General features: G+C 33.4%; 1 protein-coding gene across 10 annotated transcripts in view; it reads right to left on the bottom strand.

The window, feature by feature from the left end:
- Nucleotides 1–17,542, bottom strand: part of LOC145101297 (uncharacterized) — a 35,910-nt gene extending 18,368 nt beyond the window's left edge. The window contains exons 1-3 of one of the 10 annotated variants that reach the window (XR_013705586.1): nt 15,964–17,542; nt 12,216–12,263; nt 11,773–11,971 (exon numbers count right to left, since the gene is read on the bottom strand). Coding sequence is in view for 8 of the 10 variants with exons in the window: in XM_079038485.1 (XP_078894611.1) it covers nt 15,972–17,105 (1,134 nt within the window). In the remaining 2 variants the exon portion in view is untranslated. Of the gene's footprint in view, nt 1–11,772; nt 11,972–12,215; nt 12,264–12,762; nt 13,117–14,069; nt 14,352–15,751 lie in introns of those variants that run through there. The other 9 variants (XR_013705587.1, XM_079038483.1, XM_079038484.1 and 6 more) reach the window with 9 other exon arrangements.
- Between the last annotated feature and the right edge of the window lie 2,007 nt (nt 17,543–19,549).

Below are 19,549 nucleotides of genomic sequence, written 5' to 3'. Positions count from 1 at the left end.
GACAGTTTATGCCCCTTTATTCAATTAACCTCTTTAAGTCACCAAATTAATTTTCAGTTAATATATGACTTATATTAATAAAATAATATTATTATTCCTTTAATATATTACTCTCATAATATTTTAACAATAATATCTCTTCTCTCTTTATAAATCATCCTATCAAGTTGTTATGGTGAAGGCAACCCAAAAGGACCATGCACAACCGGTCAAGTACTTACCAAATATAGTTACAGCCTTAGACACTAATCCAACAGATATTGCCAAGGCTTTTCAATCACATTGTCATGTTTCTCATCTGCTCCTGATTGGTATGTTGACTCTGGGGCTACCGACACATGACGGCTTCTCTCGAGAGTGTTACTTCTGCTACACCGCATACTTGGTGTAACACCCGGATTCCTAGGTATGATATTTTGTTCTTTTATTTTTGGGTTTTGTGGGGGGAACTCGGCGAGTTGGCGTCTAGACTCGCCGAGTATGGTCGCAGATTTGTATGCGAGTTCACAGCTGGACTCGGCGAGTTCATGAGTGGACTCGGCGAGTCCATGATGTTTAGTGAAACCCTAATTTCCAGGGTTTGAGACCTATTTAAAGGGCCTTATGGTCATCATTTGCGGCCACCAACCCCAGAGAGAAACCCTAAAGAGATCTAGAGCGTTTGTGAGGAAGGAGATGCCAATCTTGATATTTGGTGGGTGTTTTTGCAAGAAGGAAGTGTTTAAGGCAAGAGGAGGTTGAAGGAGGTGCGGTTTTTGGTGGTTTTGAGCTCATAGAGATTGCATTGAGGTATTATTCTCGGACCTTCTTAAGTTTTGGTGTTGATTCTTAGTGTTAGGGTTTTCCTAACCCTTTTAGAGATTGATTAAGCGGTGTATTTGGTCCCTCCTCGAGTTGTGTTCTGGATCTGGACCCAAAGAGGTCCAGAGGCCTTAACCCTTGGAGCTTTATGAGTCATTTTGGAAGTCATGAGCTTGGAATGTCATTTTTGGGGCTAAATCACCATTTTGGACCATTTATATGTAATATGTGTGTCAAGGTCCGAACTTTACGTGATTATCATGCTTGGGGAGGCCAGATCTATGATTGTATGGAACAGATCTGACCTCAGAAGTTGTTTTGAGTTTGTGCATGGCATGAACTCGCCGAGTCCCAAGAACAGACTCGGCGAGTAGTATGAAGGTTGCCCGTTAATCACTTAGTAAGTGGACTTGCCGAGTTGGGGGAATGACTCGGTGAGTCAGGGAGAGTCAGGGGTGTGAGTTTAAGTTGGAACTCGCTGAGTTGTTCTTGAGACTCGGTGAGTTGAGTTGGGGTGTCCCCGTGATTCATGCCAGGTGGAACTCGTCGAGTCAAGGGAAGTACTCGACGTGCCAAGAGAGAATCTAAGAGAGTCAGTGGACACGTGTAGACTCGCCGAGTCACCCTTGTGCACTCGCCGAGTCGGGTCAAGTTGACCGTTGACCTTGTTGACTTTTAGGGTTGAGTACAGTTGTATTTATGAGAGTATTACTTTATGTGATTAGGCGGAGGCTAGATCATACTTCTTCCGAGTCAGATATTTTCCGAGACATTGAGGTGAGTCTTCTCACTATACGTTACCTAGAGTGGTACCATGTGACGACCAGAGGGTCTTATGTGTTATGTATGAGATTATGTGCTATGTGATATTTGTATGTTGTATGATGATATAGACCGGACCGGAGGGTCCAACGAGCTATGACCGGACCTAAGGGTCTAACGAGCTACGGGACAGGAGGGTCCCGCTGAGACACATTGACCGGAGGGTCATATTATAGCCTTGAGTGGCGTATGTGCTGTATGTGGAATTTTGGGGAACTCACTAAGTATTTATGCTTACAGTTGTTGTGTTATGTGTTTCAGGTACTAGTGATGAGCGCGGAAAGGCGTCGGCATGATTCGTACACACATGCATTGGAGTTTTTGTAGAGATTCTGGGGAAAAGTTTTGTGATAATAACATTTGATACAATGTGTTTGACATTATTTATGAATGAATGAATGTTTTAAAAATGAAAAATTATTTTGAAAATTCACTTTGTTACACTTGGCAAGCCTCTGTTACATTTGGAAATGGTAATAAATTTCTCGTATCACATATTGGTTATGCTATGGTTACCCCGAATATCAAATTAAAAGATGTTTTGGTGGTCTCCTTTGTCGAAAAAAAAAAATCTTCTATCAATTAATAAACTAACTACTAATAATCCTTTGGATGTCTTGTTTTCACAACTGTACTTTTATATTCATGACCGCCATTCGAAGCAAGTCCTTGCCCAAGGAAGATATGAAAATGGACTATATGTTTTATGCTTCGGGCCTCAAGCTCTTGTTGCTACCTCACAATTAAATGCATCTTTTGATCTTTGGCATTTGCGGTTGGGTCACGTATCACCTGAAAATATTTTTCTTTTGAATAAAAGGGGGAGTTTGTGTGTTAACTCTATACTTCCTAAACCGATTTTATGTTTGTCTTGTCAATTGTCTAAAAGTCGACATTGATCTTTTGAGGTTAATGAACAAAGGGCTTCAAATCCATCAAATTTAATTCACTATGACTTATAGGGCCCTTCACCGGTTACCTCGGCTGAGTGTTACCGATATTATGTGCTTTTGTGGATGATTATTCTCGATTTGGTTGGCTTTATCCACTACGTGCGAAATCTGACTTTTATGATGTTTTATCTATATTTATAAAGTGTGTGCAAAACCAATCACGCAGAAGATTAAATTATTTCAAAATGATGGAGGAACGGAGTTTGTCAACCATCGTCTGCAAAACATTCTTGCTACTAATGGCACATTTTACAGGCTATCGTGCCCGTACATTACCCAACAAAATGGTTGTGTTGAACGAAAACATCGACATGTGGTTGAAACAGGGTTGGCTACGCTATTCAATGGACATGTTCCAACAACATATTGGGTTGATGCATTTTCCTCAGCAATTTATATTATTAATCGGCTTCTGACACCTGTTTTAAAAGGCAAGTCTCCATTTGAGGTTCTCTTTTCTCGACAGCCATTGTATGGAAACTTTCGGGCATTTGCTTGTCGGATTTACCCATATTTTCGACATTATATGCCATATAAGTTAACCCCTAGGAGTCTTCCTTGCATTTTTATGGGGTACTCGTCTCAACATAAGGGATACCGTTGCCTTTATCCCATCACATCTCATGTCTGCATCACCCATCATGACCGATTCTATGAAAGTTCTTTTCCATATTTCAGGAGAAAATAAAAAGTCATATGCCTCTTTATTACCGTTACATTCCTTTCTCGATGCACTATCTATGATCTCATCTCTACCGAAAGCTCCTGCCCCTACATCAACAACTATGTCGGCTCCTTGTAATATTTGTTCAGAAGACAATGATGAAGATGGGCCTTTTTAGCCTAATATTATTTCAAACCAACTAGATGGGCTCTCATCTCCGTTGTCTTACCCTCCTTCCCCAACTACAACCACTAGCCCATCTACTAGCATCAAGGGTGAGCCTCCAGTCACGATTGTCAAGCCCACAACCCAAGTTAACCAGCCATCAGTTCCGATTATGTCAACGCATCCGAGGAGGACTCATGCCAAATCTGGTATCTTTAAACCTAAACATCGGGTAGATCTAGCTCATACACTTAACAACCCCTTATTTACTGCATTGTTTACTTCTCGTGATCCGAAAGGATTTATGTTTGCCATCAAAATCTTATATTGGACGGATGCTATGCAAAAAGAACTGTCTGCTCTTTCTAATAACCACACATAGACGTTGGTTCCTCATCTGGCTTCACATAATGCGGTTGGTTCCAAATGGATTTTCCGTACCAAGTACCGTTTTGATGGGTCTATTGAGCGCTACAAGGCTCGTCTTGTAGCTCAAGGGTTTAGTCAAATTCCAGGGCTTGACTACTCTCACACGTTCAGTCCAGTTGTCAAAGCATCGACTATTCAAGTTGTTATGTCATTGGCTATCATACATAATCAGAAACTTCACTAACTTGATGTCAATATGCCTTTCTTCAGGGGCACTTAAATGAACTTGTCTACATGGAACAACCCCCGTGTTTGTTGATTCTTGTTTTCCCAATCATGTATGTCTCCTCAACAAAGAAATCTAATATCTTAAAAAAGCCCCAAGGGCTTGGTTTCAGCGCCTTAGAAGTTTTCTCCTTTGTAATGGATTCACATGCAGTCACTCAGACCCATCATTGTTTGTTTTCTCTTGATATTCGTGCATTATGTATCTACTAGTATATGTTGATGATCTTATCTTGACAGGGAATCAGGACAACGTTCTTACATCCTTTATCTCTCAACTTGATCAGGAGTTTGCTATTAAAGATATTGGAGATCTTAATTATTTTCTTGGCGCTAAGGTTACTCGATCTTCTGATGGTCTGTTTCTTAGCCAGTCTAAGTATGCCCATGACATTCTTCAACGTGCTGATCTTCTGGAAGATAATCCTATCGAAACTCAGTTGGCTACTAATGAAGTACTCAGTAGTCATGGTATTCCTTACAAGGATCCGACTCACTATCGATCCCATGTGGGGGATCTTCAGTACTTGACCATTACTCGACCGGATATCCCCTTTGCTATTAACCAAGTGAATTAGTTTCTCTAGACTCCTACCAACGTTCACTATCATCATGTCAAATGCATTCTTCGATATGTTAAAGGCATTTTGGATTTGGGTCTTTCTTTTTCGAATCCACATCATATATCCATCTTAGGTTACTCAGATGCTAATTGGGCCCGCTGTCTTGAGTCTCGTAGGTTCACCTACGACTACTCCATCTTTCTTGGTGGTAATCTTATTTCTTGGACTGCTAAGAAGCAACTGACACTTTCTCGCTCTAGTTGTGAGTCTGAGTATAATGATATGGCCAACACCGCTTCCAAGATCATCTGGGTTACTCATCTTTTGCATGAGTTGTATGCTCTACCACCTGATCACCCTACCTTACTTTCTGATAATCAAAGTTCCATCTTTCTCTCTAAAAATCCGGTTACTCACAAACAGTCCAAGCATATTGACTTAGACTATCATTTTATTCATGAGCTTGTTTCGTCGGGGAGGCTTCACACTCGTTTTGTTCCAACCAAGCTTTAGGTTGTGAATATCTTCACCAAGAGTCTTCCTCGTCCTTAATTTGAGATCTTTCATGCCAAGTTACATCTTGGTCCGCCACCCTTTCGCTTTCAGGGGGATAATAGCTAGAATAAACTACTTTATTTATTTCAACTGTATTTTCTCATTCTTGAGGTAGTCTTTGTGTAATTTTCTTTTCTATTTAGGTATTGGATACCATCCATTGTGGGGCATCGAAGTCTCCCTTACACATAGTTGCTAAAGTCCAAAAAAGTATGCTTCCTTGGACATAGAAGATTCGTCCTACGTGAGCATCCTTTTTGTAAAAGAAAAAAAAACTTTTCAATAATCAACAGGAGAAGAGTTTTATGGAACAACCATCATCATGTGAAGATATTTATGACTATCTACCAGGATTTGAGAATACATAGGGTAATAAGATAAAGTTAAAGAAGATAGAATCAAAGAAGATAAATTTAAAGAAGATAATGTCAAAAAAGGTAGTGTCAAAGAAGGAAACATCAAAGAAGGAAATGTCAAAGAAGAAAAAAGAAAGTATCGATGAGAGAGCAAAATTTTTGCATAAAAAGTTGATTTGTTTTTTTAACTTGAATATTGGAAGAAGTTGTCTATTCATCATCAGTTAGATATCATGCACATAGAAAAAAATGTGTCCAAGAGTATTTATGGTACAATGTTGAACTTACCTCATAAGACAAAGGATGGATTAAAATCACGACAAGATCTTAAAGAGTTAGGCATTAAGCCTGAATTCCAAAGTCGGCCAAAAGGGGATCGGCATTGGCTTCTGCCTGCGTGCTACAATATGAATACCTCATAAAAACAACTATTTTATGATACCCTATCTAACATAAAAGTGCCTCATGGGTATTTCTCCAATTTCAAAAATCTCGTTTTGGATGAAGTTTCCAAGATGAATGGTTTCAAGTTTAATGATTGTCATGTACTAATGCAAAAAACTTCTCCCTTTTTCAATCAAATGGGTGTTAGACGTGAAGGTGAGGAGAACAATCGTAAGTTTGTGTCATTTTTTCAACAAGTTTTGTAGTAAAGTTGTTGATGTTAGTAAGCTAGGCAAGCTGCAACATGACATCGTCTTAACCTTATGTTTGTTAGAGATGTACTTTTTCCTTCATTTTTTGATGTCATGATTCACTTGATGGTCCATTTAGTTAGATATGTGAGGTTATGTGGACCGGTTTATTTTAGGTGGATGTATCCATTTGAGAGATACATGAAAACACTCAAATGGTATATAAGAAATCATCATCGACCCGAGGGTTACTTTGCAGAGTGTTATGTGGTAGAGGAAGCCTTAGAATTTTGTTCAAAATACTTAAAAAATATGAAATCAATTGGCAATCCTCATGAGTGTGTTGATGAAAGAATTTTCACTGAAAAGCCTTTATAGTAGGCTCCAATCGATTTTGTAGATGCTAAGTTACTTGATCAAGCTCATCTTTATGTATTACGAAACACTAGTGTTGTGGAGCCGTATATAGATTAATAATTACATGTAACGATATATTCTTTGTACTCTATCAATTATATAAAGCTTCTTATAACTTTTAATACGATTCAGGCAATTGAAGGATCTCAACCCCCGTGCCTCTCGAAAGAGTACATGGTTGCAGATCCAGCACAACCAGACATTTACTAGTTGGTTTAGGTAAGAAATTTATTTTTAAAATAAGTTTGTTAGAATTACAATATTTTTAATTATTATGTTTAAATTACATCAATTATATATTTTTCTAATAGGTTGAAAAACATTTGGGTAAAGGGGAAAGATATTTGTGACGATGTTCGTTGGCTGGCTAAAGAGCATAGTTTTGTTGTTAGTAAATATAGTGGTTTTTCCATAAATGAGTATCATTTCCATACAACATCTTGAGATGAATCTAGAACAACCCAATGTAGTGGAGTATCTTTAGTTACACATACTATTCAGATTGCTAGTGCAAACACTCCAATCTCATGTATGGTGTTGTTACTTACTTCGGTTGTATAAAGGAGATATGGGATCTTGATTATTGCATCTTTACTATTCCTGTATTCATGTGCGATTCGAGTGATAGTCATGGAGTAAAAAAACGATGACATAGGATTCATAGTAGTCAACTTTTATAGGCTTGGTTAGCCATCTAAACTCTTCATATTAGCTAGTAAAGCCAAACAAGTTTTTTATGTTCCAGATCAACAAAATGAGAATTTGTGTATTGTTGGATTCACACCATAGAATATATACAAGTATGGAGAAAATAATGAAACTGATGATATATTGGAATTTGATGCTACTGTTGATTTAACATAAGACTCTACTTTATTATTAGACCTTGACGATTATTTTTTGCGTACACGATGGCGAGGGCATATTAGTTTAAACTATTTTGTGGGAAATAAGAAGTTTTTGTTATGTTTCTATTTCAAATCTTGAAAGTGATTAATTTTTTCCTAACTACAATAAATAACAATGTATTTAATTTTTTCCATGTTTTAACTAACCATTTTATTTGAATCTTGTTGAAAGAGGCTGTTTTTTGTGACATGGAATCGGATTTTGCTCCTGATCATGATGAGGACTCAAAAAAGAGGTCTAACGATAAAATCAGAAGCTAATAAAGTGAAATTTGTAATAACTTTCAATAAAAAGGTGTCCTAATTGGAAATGAATCCACAAAACTATCTACTTTTGAGGGTTTGTTTGCAAGAACAATGGTACCCATAACATATGCCTCTTGGTTAGAAGTTAGTGCCGAAACAAAGGATGAGTTATGGCAATATGTTTTGTTGAGTCTAACATCTGATCTTAACTTTAAATATAATATATATATATATATATATATATATATATATATATATATATATATATATATAATTTGTTGAAAATAATATTGTTTATGTTTTATGTTTGAGGCAAAATTTGTAGTTGACCCAAAGAGCCGGAAGCACACTCTCCAGTCGATCGATAAGAATTGGAGAAACTTCAACATGATCTATATACCAAGTTCATTAAGAAACAAAGTAAAGATCCTGAGGCAAATCTACTCACACCTCTTGAAGATTATCCGTTTTTTATGAAGGAAGACTGAAAAAAAAATTTGTATCTCAAAAAGTTACAAAAAAGTGGGAGATCCGTTAAACTTTTCGTATCTGTATTTGTTCATTGATAATTAAGTTTTAGAAACAGGCATGACAATTTTAATGTCTCTAATGCAGGAATAAAGTAAGAAAGCTAAAAATGTCCATGCACAACATAAAAACAATCATCGTTTGAGCAGAAAAAGATATGTCAGACTCATTGATGACATTGTATGAATCCGACTAATTATTGAATAGTTTACTTATACATATTTACGTTAATTTAATTTTTTATTCTTGATAATTTCGATGCAAGAAACTAGGAAGACAGAAAAGGAGATTGATAGCACAATGTTGTGGAAAAAAAGAGAATTGAAAACATGAGGATATGACTCAACTGTCAAGATGATTGTTGATAGAATTGTAAGTTTCATTGAATGTAATATATATATATATATATATATATATATATATATATATATATATATATATATATATATATATATATATATATAAGATAACTTGATTCTATCCACAAATTCACACACAATCTGTCCCAATTTTTTATGGCATCAGCCCCTTTTTTTTACAAGATGAGCTGCAAAACTAGGGACGTTTTGGAGAGGCTACATGTGGAAAACATGATGTACTTATAGAGGCCTTGTGTACTGAGGAACAACATGGACGTGCATATAGGATGGGTAGATTTATAACACCACAACAATACTTTTATTTACCAAGAATGTTAAGCATTACTTGGAGGTTGAGAATGAGAAGTTGGATAAACGAATCAACAAAATTGAAGATGACTTGGAGAAACCAAAAAGAGGTGTGTGTAATGTTTCTAAAGACGCAAGTTGCTAAATATGGGTCAACATTGATGATTTTGAAAAGGAACCACTTGTAGAATCACTTGCAAGTATATTCTAAAGGTAATAATTCATTGTAAGTCTTGGCTAAAAACTAACATACTATATTTGTAGGATAATTCATGTCTTCTTGCGGTTGATGTTGCCACAAATGTAGTCGCTAAAGGAACCATAATGAAGTATAGTGTCTCGGGTATTATGAAAAATATTTGCTAATTTACTACTTTATATATTTTCATTTTTTTAGAAAATTGGATCTTAATTACTTTTTAGCTTTATGTAATAGATGAAAACATTCAGGTTATGATGGAAACAATTTTACAAGGAAAAGCTTTAGTACCAATTCCACTTGAAGAGGAGTTCATTGTGAAGGTCAAAGATGCACTTAGGTACATACTAAGTTGGCCGAGACACCTAGTTATTCGATGCTCTGACATGGTTATACATATTTCATTTTTTTCTCCTTTTCCTCACAATGATAAAGATTTGATAACACAAAGTATTTAACAGATTTCAAAATTTAACCTCATAATGAATCCATACCAGAAAATTCTCAAAGTATTTAACATATTTCATCAGGAAAAAGTACACCAATGAGGTCCATTAGCAACCCACAATGGTGTGTGATGCACATAAAAATCATGTTCTATCCTGATCAGTTTGGGCATGTTTGGCTGGAATGGATCAAACTTTAACTGTTTCATTAGTAATAGTTTTTTCATTCTCTGAATGAAAAGTTTTGAACTTTCATCTTGATTAGTTTCAACATCCATCTCTTAAAATTGGGTGAGTAGCCATGAAACTCAAATCCCCAAAACACAACAAAATATAAAATAAATTCCCAAGACAAAATCAAAATCCTTGTTACACCTAAATCCATGTCCCATCTTTTTGGTTGGGACAAAAACTTGCACTTTTTTTTTCTTATTAGTATGTTCTGTTCTTGACCTTTTTAATGGTCCAAAAAGGTTTTTTTTTAAAGTTGCATAACCTTTCTCCTCCATGTAGATTTATGTAAACAAGCAAATGTCAAATCTATCGAAATGACCATATTACCCTTGTCTTCTTGATTTTCATAACCTACTTTTCATTTATTATTGTATTAAATGATTGATATGTTGAAACAAATTGAGATCTATTTTGAATCAAGTAAATAAACTTATATTCGATAAACCATGTCGAAATTATTTTTTCTTTAATTTTTCTTATTTATGAATTGAAGTGTTATTTATTTTTATTTTTTTTATATTTTTTTTAGTTTTATGTCGTTACTGTTCATGTTTTTTTGGATGCTCCATAGTTAATATCGTTAGCAACTTTATGTTTGCATTTATCATTATCATTATTTGACCTTTTGTTTCTATTTTTGTTATAATTTTTATTATTTATTATTCTTCTATTGTTTTTATTTATTTTGATTCAAGTAATGAAAAAAAAAAAACAAAAAACAAAAACTCTAACACCAACTTCTAATATATACACTAATATATTAATACATTTTACATTTTCATCTTTTTTGGTTTTTTCGTATTTTTTATAATATTTTAGTATTATTTTTTTTCATATTATTTTTTAATTATTTCCTATTTTTATTTTTTTTTTTGTTGTTTCATTTTATTTTTCATGAACTTGATAAAAAAAAATTTAACATTATTGAAAAAGTGTAAAATGTATGAATATATTAGAGTATATTACAATTTTGATGTTAAAGTTTTTTTTTTAATTTTGGTTATTTATGGTTTTTGTAACTTTTTTTAATTTGATTTGCGTAAATAAAATAGTTATATTTAGAAATATAAATAAAGAAAATAAATATAACTTTTTTATTTACACAAATCAAAGTAAAAAAAATTACGAAAACCATAAATAACGAAAATTAATAAAAAAATGCGAAAAAAAACAAAAAATATGAAAAGTGTAAAATATATTAATATGTTAGAGTATATTACAACTTTGGTGTTTGAGTTTTTTTTTCTATTTTTCATTACTTGAATTAAAATAAATAAAAACAATAGAAGAATGATATATATATATATATATATATATATATATATATATATATATATATATATATATATATATATATATAAACACAACAAAAGATGAAATAATGATAAAGATAAATGCAAACATAAAGTTGCTAACGATATTAACTATAAATACTTAATATATATATATATATATATATATATATATATATATATATATATATATATATATATATATGTGTGTTAATTTACATCTCATATATTTTTATTACTAAAGTGTTACAAATATAGTTGGATACCTATATTTATATTATAGTTTTTTTTAGATTTACTCCTTATTTTAAGAATGTATGATCCATAGTGAAATCTAGAAAAAAGAAAAAACATTATAAGTTTTATGTAGGTGATTTTTTATTTGTCAATTTTTTTTTAAATTTAAAGACTTTTTTTATCATTTAAAGGTCAAATATATTTTAATATGTTATTACTATGTAAGCCCTTCTTATTAAAAAATTCTTGGCTCTGCCCCTGTATAGGTCAAACTGAAAATAAAATCCATTGAGATTCCAAGTGAAATACATATAAAACAGAAAACCAATCTTGTAGAATGCAATGAAAAACTAAAAAAAAAAAATTATGAGTCCAAGTGAAACATAGTCATTGGAGCAAATATAAAGCAAAAATAGGAAGTCGGCATTGACTAAACTTTTTTACCAATAAATGTATTATCCAAATGATGATAGTTTATAAAAAATTATAAATAATGGTTAAAGAGTGTTGACACATCCTCGCCGATTTTTTACTCTCATATTTTTGGCATTCCCACACCATTAAAGATTGTTTTTCCCCATTCACATGCTAAGTTTTTTCCAAGCTGATCAAATACCTCCTATGGAAGCTAAACAAAAGTTAAATTACTTTTCTCTTGAAAAAATATAATATGAAACAAAAATTTGGATATGAAGAGCAATAAATTGTAGTGGCTCATAGATGACCCAGAAAAAAAAATGATTACAAAGATTCATGAAATCAATATCTACCATGAGTTCCATGCATTTTCTAGATGGAAATTTGCAAATAAGGCAATGGAAAAATTCGGAGAGAAGAAGTAAGATTTTAGATCTTAAGACTATTTGTTTTACCTTGGTGGATGCAAACCATATGACAGAGCATCGAAATTCCTATGTCCCCTAAAAAGAAATGTGTATTATATAAGATCTATCAAATACCCGTGCAAAATTCTAACAAATCTTTATCAACTTATACCCAATCAATACTGTTTTTAAGCCATAAACACACATAAAAGAAACCCCAAAATGAGATGGCAGCCTTGATTATAATATTATATGTGTTAGTAGCAATCATAATGAGAACCCCACAAATAGCTTCAAAACTCAAGGTTCCATCACAAAACGTTTAGCCAAAATATCAAATTCAATATTTCTTCCTTAATTAAAATATTATATGTGTTAGTAGTAATAATCAAGGTTCTAAATGGCGTGAGGCGTGGCGTGGCGGCAAGGCCACGCCTCAAGCTTAACGAGCCATAACGAACCATGGCGTTTTTCAAGGCGTGATGTGAGGCGACGATTTTGTATTAATTTAAAATTATATTACCACATAAATATAAATTTATATTAAATATAACTACTTTTTAGAAGTGTTAGATCAATAACTAATAACAAAAAGTTAACAAAAACCACAATACTTATATCTCCGATTTGAAAAGACATAACAAAGAGCAAAAAACTGTCTCAAACGAAAAAACACGCGCCATAACGCGCCATGGCGCGCCATATCACATCTTGCCATGCGTCACGCCTAACAGCAACGTTATGAAGTTTTTCGTAACGGCAAAGCCAGGCCTCACGCAATGGCGCGCCTTTTAGAACACTGGTAATAATAACGATCTAAAAGATACCCATTTGAAGGTGAAATGGAAAAGGCTAAAAGATAAACTCGCTTAACATAGATACAAGATACAGCTTCCTACCCCTGCTCGATTGAAATTGGGACAGTTACCTACTCTGGGCAAAACAAAGTCTATATATACAAAGAAAAACACAATCATAATTTATACATAAAAAAAAATCATTATTCCATTCAATCTGTAAAACTTAACTTAAAATTGCACTTCCACATCATGTTATCAAAAACTTAATATTATGAAAACAGTTGAGAATTAGAAAGGGTTTGTAATGCTCCCTACATATATAATCATTTATGCATAAATCACCATATGAATTAACAGTAAACAAATATATTCCTTTAAAAACAATAACCATACAAGTTACATGTAATCGAAATGAACTAACAAAATTATAACTTCAAGGAAGGTAAATTGCCATCAAAATCCTACATGAAAACAAAAACTAACGTTGGGTGGAAGAAAACCCCTTGTTGCTTGAAATATTTCAAAACGCTCTTAAGTCTATTATAATTGCTCAAATTCTTTAAGGTTAAAGGCTACTAATTCAGAAAATAAAATTTAGCAACTTCGCTAAAGAAGGTAAGAAGTAAAAATTTATTTATTTATAAAAACTATTAAATTAGTAACAAAACAAAGATTAATCACAAGCATTGTTGTAAAAATCTCAACTAGGTCCCGATTAATCTCCGATTAATCCCTAGACGCTACTCGACCGATTAGAGAGCGCCTAACGATTAATCCTTGCATACATAATGAGTAAAACATTATAAAATGATTGAGTTTTAACACTTTGAAGAAGTTGTATCTCAATGGAAGCTATTTGAGGCATGATTAATGTTGTATTAATCATATTAACCTATTTTGTTATCATATTAGTGGTATTTACGAACTTTGATATGATATTAGTCATATTTAATTTCTTAAAATTTAACAAATTAGCAATTAATGGTAACCGATTAATCTCCGTCTAGCCGATTAATCTTTTGATCCCAGTCCACCGACTAGCTAACGTCGAGCGTTTTTTGCAACCTTGATCACAAGTGATACTACTAGCACCAATATAGGATTAGTCACAAATAGCATCAAATTTAATATAATCCTTTGCTTTTATCATAAGATAAAACAAATCTCATATATGCAAAATTATTGTAAATTCGAGTTGCTTCAAGTCCTATGACAATCATTTACCATGATTTGAGATGATTGTTGTAGCCACTATCGCTCAACAAGCAAGCCTCAAGAGAAATTGATACACATCCCTTTTCGCATTAAATCAAATTTGTGGGTCTGGAAACGAGATGAAAAGAAAAACTTAGCAGTGGATACCCTTCTTCTCCTTCATGTAGGTCTAAAAATAATGCCAATGCATAATATTAAGCGTAGCCACATCCAATTGTAATCCAAATGTTGATATTTATGTTTGGAAATTCGTCGAACACTTGGCAGACATGTTTCAGGTTGCAAGTGAAATGTATGATCAAATTTGAGTAAAAAATTTATAAAATGCTGAAACAAAAATCAAAAAACCCAACAACCCTTATTTAGAGTTGTTTAAGTGAGTAAACTTTTAACATATTAAAATGTTTTTTTGAGTAAAATAAAGCTCACACAGAGTACTACAATCTAAAAAAAACCTTATTCGAAGGTCATATGAGGAAGTTATGTATCTTCAAAGTTGAGTAAAAAAATTTATAAAATACTGAAATAAAAAAACAAAAAAAAAAACCCCAATAACCCTGCTTGAAGCTGTAAAAGTCGGTGAATTCTTAAGAGATTAAGAGGGTTTTTGAGCTTTAAAATAAAGCTCACACAATACTACAATCTTGAAAAAAAAAATAACCTTGTTCCAACTTCCAAGGTCATATAAGGAAGTTACTATATTCAAAGTTAATTAAAAAATTTATAATTGTTGAAACATAAACCAAAAAAAATAATGTATCAATCACTTATTTTAAAAATTTTCTTGATATTTGAAGTCTCCAGCCTATCTCCTTGACATTCATGTACTATTTCAATCATTGTATTTGAATATTATTCTAGTTTTGAATTGTAAATTGAATCTAAAAGGTCATTTGACGTTTCAAATTGTTCACCTCGAACTTTAAATATAAAATTAACAAAAATATTTATTTGTTCAATACATAGAAATTATCTTTGCGCTGTAAAAGCTTTTTAACATAAAAATTGCATGTAAAAAAATCGACTATAAAGAAATATAACTCATAAGAGAATCAATGTAATTAAACAAGAAATGTAAAATGTAAACATAAAATATTTACCCTAATTTCATTTCTCATCCAAACTAGACTTAGATAATAATTCCCCTATTTCTTTCTCCTTAAACAACTCGCTAAAAGACGTCGATTTTGAAAGCAATAAAGGCAAGTTCACAGCCGAAAGTTCAACATTTTGATTCTTAAATGATAAAAACTATACATTGATGATAACAAGAAAACAATAAACCGGTTCGAGCATCAGTATTGGTTTGTACAAGATATCAAACAACTACAATCTAATAATCAGTTAAGAAGAAAACATATAATATAACACAGACAACAACGAATCAAGTGGGAGCATAAATAAAAACCTTGGTTTTGGGGGTATGAAGTTTTTCTTGACCCTATGGCTATTTTCTTTTTCTTTTTTTTTTAACCAAATTATTTTCAATATAAGCCAATCTCAACCTGTTCATCAATTTATTAAATCTCTAAGTCTCCATTGTGTTAGGTATCAACTATTACATGTCAATTCATTATCAAATTACACCTACAAATGATTACATGTATCAAGAAGCATGAATTAGTGTTAGTCCATGTTTCACTGTTTCAACATCAAAATTGATATCATCAACCAATTAAACCACAAAAATAGTCTAACCACATAACCAATGCCATAGCATAAATCCTACACAACTAAGAACTAACATAACATAAAACAAGATCAAAAGAACATGAAGTTACCTCATAGCTCATACACGAGTAGATGAACTATCAAAATCATCAGGCGCCACACGAGCAATCCAATTGCTAAGAGTCTTCTTGATATCCGTGTGATTAACATAAGCCAACTCATACATACTACACAAATTCACCACAAAAGTCTCGTTTAAAGCAGCAGTTGGGACTCTTTCCAATGCACTTTCTAACACTTTAATAGAATCTGATAAATCCCTCAAATACATCAAACAAAGTGCCTTGTTATTAATAGCAACAACATCCGAATCATCTCTATCAATGCACTCCTGGTATTCCCTTACAGCAGACACATAATCTTTCCCAACCATAAACATCAATGCCTTGTTCCTGTTCACAAGATTCTTCATTTCAACGGTTTCTTCAGTCGAAATCCCCTCAACAATACCAAAACTACCCTTTGCTCCTTCCAAATCCCCTAATTGCATTTGGATGTAACCTAGTTTTGATATCAATACTGCTCTAGCAGTTGAATTTGAATCACGTTTGATCAGATCTTTGATCAAATCCAAACATACAACAAATTCTTTATGACTCAAATGATGACTTATGATCGAATTAATCACCAACCCTTCACGTTTCTTCCATATATCATCTGACTTACCTGATGAATCTTTTGTGGTTTTGGTTTTCTCTCTAACAAAATGTAGTAGGATGTAGAATCGATCTAGGGTTTCTTGACGATTGCCTACTCTTGAAGGGAGTTCAGCGTACAACCACCGGAGGGAAAAGGGGGCCATGGAGCCATAACGATTAGGGTAATGATGAGGGTAATTTTCATAAGTGTAGATCACGTTGTCTATGCCATTTTCAAGGGAATCGAGTTCAGTTACTGCATCAGAGAAACGACGGAGTTTTGTGAGAGCTATGGTGTTATATGACAAATAGATTAAGTGTTCGTGAGGTTTGGAAAGAAGAGACTGTGTGCGTGCTCGAGCAACTTTGTCGAGGATTGTTTTCCATGAGCCACGACAAGCGAGATCTTGAAGGGAGGAGAGTTCATAGCAGATGTCGTTCAGTGAGCCAAAAGCATTGTTGAGTGGATGATCAGGGGTTGAAATGGAGGCCGGCTGTAGATCTGCAGGGGAGATAGTGTTGGTGTTGAGGGTTTCTCCATTATCTTCTTCCATGTTGTTGCAACGATCTGCGCTTCGGTGTCAAAGTATCGTAGAATTCTCAATAGAAATTAACTACTGATGATAGAAATCCAATAACTGAGAAGAAGAAATCGAACAGTATGATTGCGTAGAGAATGAAAACCCCCACAATCGAGCAGAGAAAACCCGAAGTCCGAAGTCAAGATCTTTAGATCTAAATACTGAACCTGGAATCTTACTCCCAAAAAACAGTTTCTATAATCGGATAACAGAAACTCACCTCTTATTGCTGACTCCTGATGTTCTGATTAATCGGAATGTTTCAAACTTAGTAACGTGAATCGAGCGCAAGAATTTCCCGGCGAGACGATATCGCATATGAAACGAGGATCGCGTTTGGGGGAAATGATTCAACGAGAAAAATAAAAGAAAATAAAATCCAACCAAACCCAAATGTTGCGGATAGAGAGAAAGTTTTGGGAAGGTAACAAAATAACGTATTTTTGTAGAGAAATTTTAAAAAATGGTCCTTTGAAAGTTGTGGATTTGATTTATTTGGCATAAGTTTTGTTGTGTCCCTCTTAAATCAAAAAGGTGAATTAGCAAAATATCATTTTAATAAGTTTTAAGAAATCTTATTTGTTTTATTTTACTTTTTTAACATCTTTTAAGTACTTTTTATAAGCATTTATTGTAATTTTGAATTATTAGAAAGTTTTTCGGATGGTCCTTATATTTAAGAAGTTTCCTAACAACTAAATTTATAAAACTTTTTTTTATTAATGTTTCATTTCAATAAAAAAATATCACGTCAATGATCCTTATTTGAGATGACCATTTGAGAGAGACGGTAAGTTGTCTCGCGTGCCTTGCACATCAAATCACTTTTAATATTTCAATTAAGGAATATTTTTTTAAAAATTTTGTCCTTTTAGAAATTTAAAGAAGTTTTTTAAATTTTATATTAATTATATAATAGATTAATTTTATGTTCCTCAATCAACAGTAAATGGTTCCTATTGGACCATTTTTTAATAATTTGGTTCTATTTTTTTTTAATTTCTTTTTTGATAATTTGTTCTTTTGTGTCATTGGTTTGTGAGTCTTTCTGTATACGTGTCCACCCACCGCTCCAAAAATCTATCTGTGTCACCACCTGCTTTTCCAAACTACCCATCATCACTTTCTATGCTCTATCTCTCCCACTGTTCCTCTTTTCTTCGTCCTTCGTTTTATTTTTGTTCTTTCTCTGGCCAGATACTCGTTTTCTCAACATACGCGGTGATCGGTGGTGCCCAACAAAAACCCTAAATTGATTTCCATCGTTGTTTGTCCATCTCCATATTTATTACGCTTATCGTTTCCTTCTCAGTTCATCCGGGTTCTCTTTGACGTTGATGGCTACCACCTTCGACCGCCTGCTGCTTCGTCTTCCTCATAAAAGTAATCAAACCCGGAGTCGTCGATTTCTCTATGAAATCGCAATAGATTTCTGATTCCAGTAAGTGTTATGTGGTTTCTAATTGACTTTCAACTTTTCTATCGGTTGGTTGTATCCAATACAACCGAAGGTTGTAAGGTTGCATGTTAATTTCATCTCGTTGTGGATTTCAGTTCCATTCACATGTTAATTTGATTTCGATTTTTTTGTATGCAGTGGATTTTAGTACTCATGTAGACGATTGAATCCTACCATAACCGATCCTCACTCCTACCTTTCCGGCTACCATCTCTTGAAAGCCCCTCTTCTCAATCAGGTTCTTTTTTTCTCTAATCACCGGTTCCCTCCTTTTCGATTGTTTATTCTTAGGTGTGAAGAAATTTACAGTTTGGAGTGCTCATTAACAAAAGGAACGCTACGTATTGACACATGTAGGACTCTTTTTACTTTGTTACTCTCTGTAACTCTAATAGATGTATTTCATATTTTCTTCTTTAATTACTTGCAGACAATCTATATGATTTTTCTATACAAAGGTATGTTTTTTTATTTTTAATTTAGGTAGGGCGTCATTAGATGTTTTTAGCCCGATATCTGAAAGGCCGATCACAAATGGACTCTAGTAGCTTTGCAAAGTATGGTATCAACAAGTTCATATTGTAATATACTCTATATTTGACGTTCTTAGTCAACTACAGGTTCATATTGTAATATACTCTTCTAGCTTTACAAAGTATAGTATCTTAGAAACAAAGGAACTAAAAATCATCAATGATCACTTCACATTTTATTGTTAATTTTCTGTTAATTGGATAAGGACTCGGTGGTTGTAAATATTACACCAGGGTAATAATTTTACATTCTTTTTTGTTTAATCATGTTATAATTGGACACCATAGGTGCAGGGGATGCTTTTGTGGCTAGAGTTTTATCAAACTTGTTGAACATTTTCCAGTGTTGCAAGATGAGAATAGGCTAAGAGAGGCATTTAGTTTTACAAATGCTTATGGTGCAATTACTGTGACAGAGAGAGGAG

Source organism: Lactuca serriola, chromosome 4 (assembly GCF_051521515.1).
Source record: "Lactuca serriola cultivar US96UC23 chromosome 4, Lser_US96UC23_V15, whole genome shotgun sequence".
NCBI classification, from domain to species: domain Eukaryota; kingdom Viridiplantae; phylum Streptophyta; class Magnoliopsida; order Asterales; family Asteraceae; genus Lactuca; species Lactuca serriola.
The sequence above is the reverse complement of the archived record's forward strand: the minus strand, read 5'-3'. Positions and strand labels throughout refer to the sequence as shown.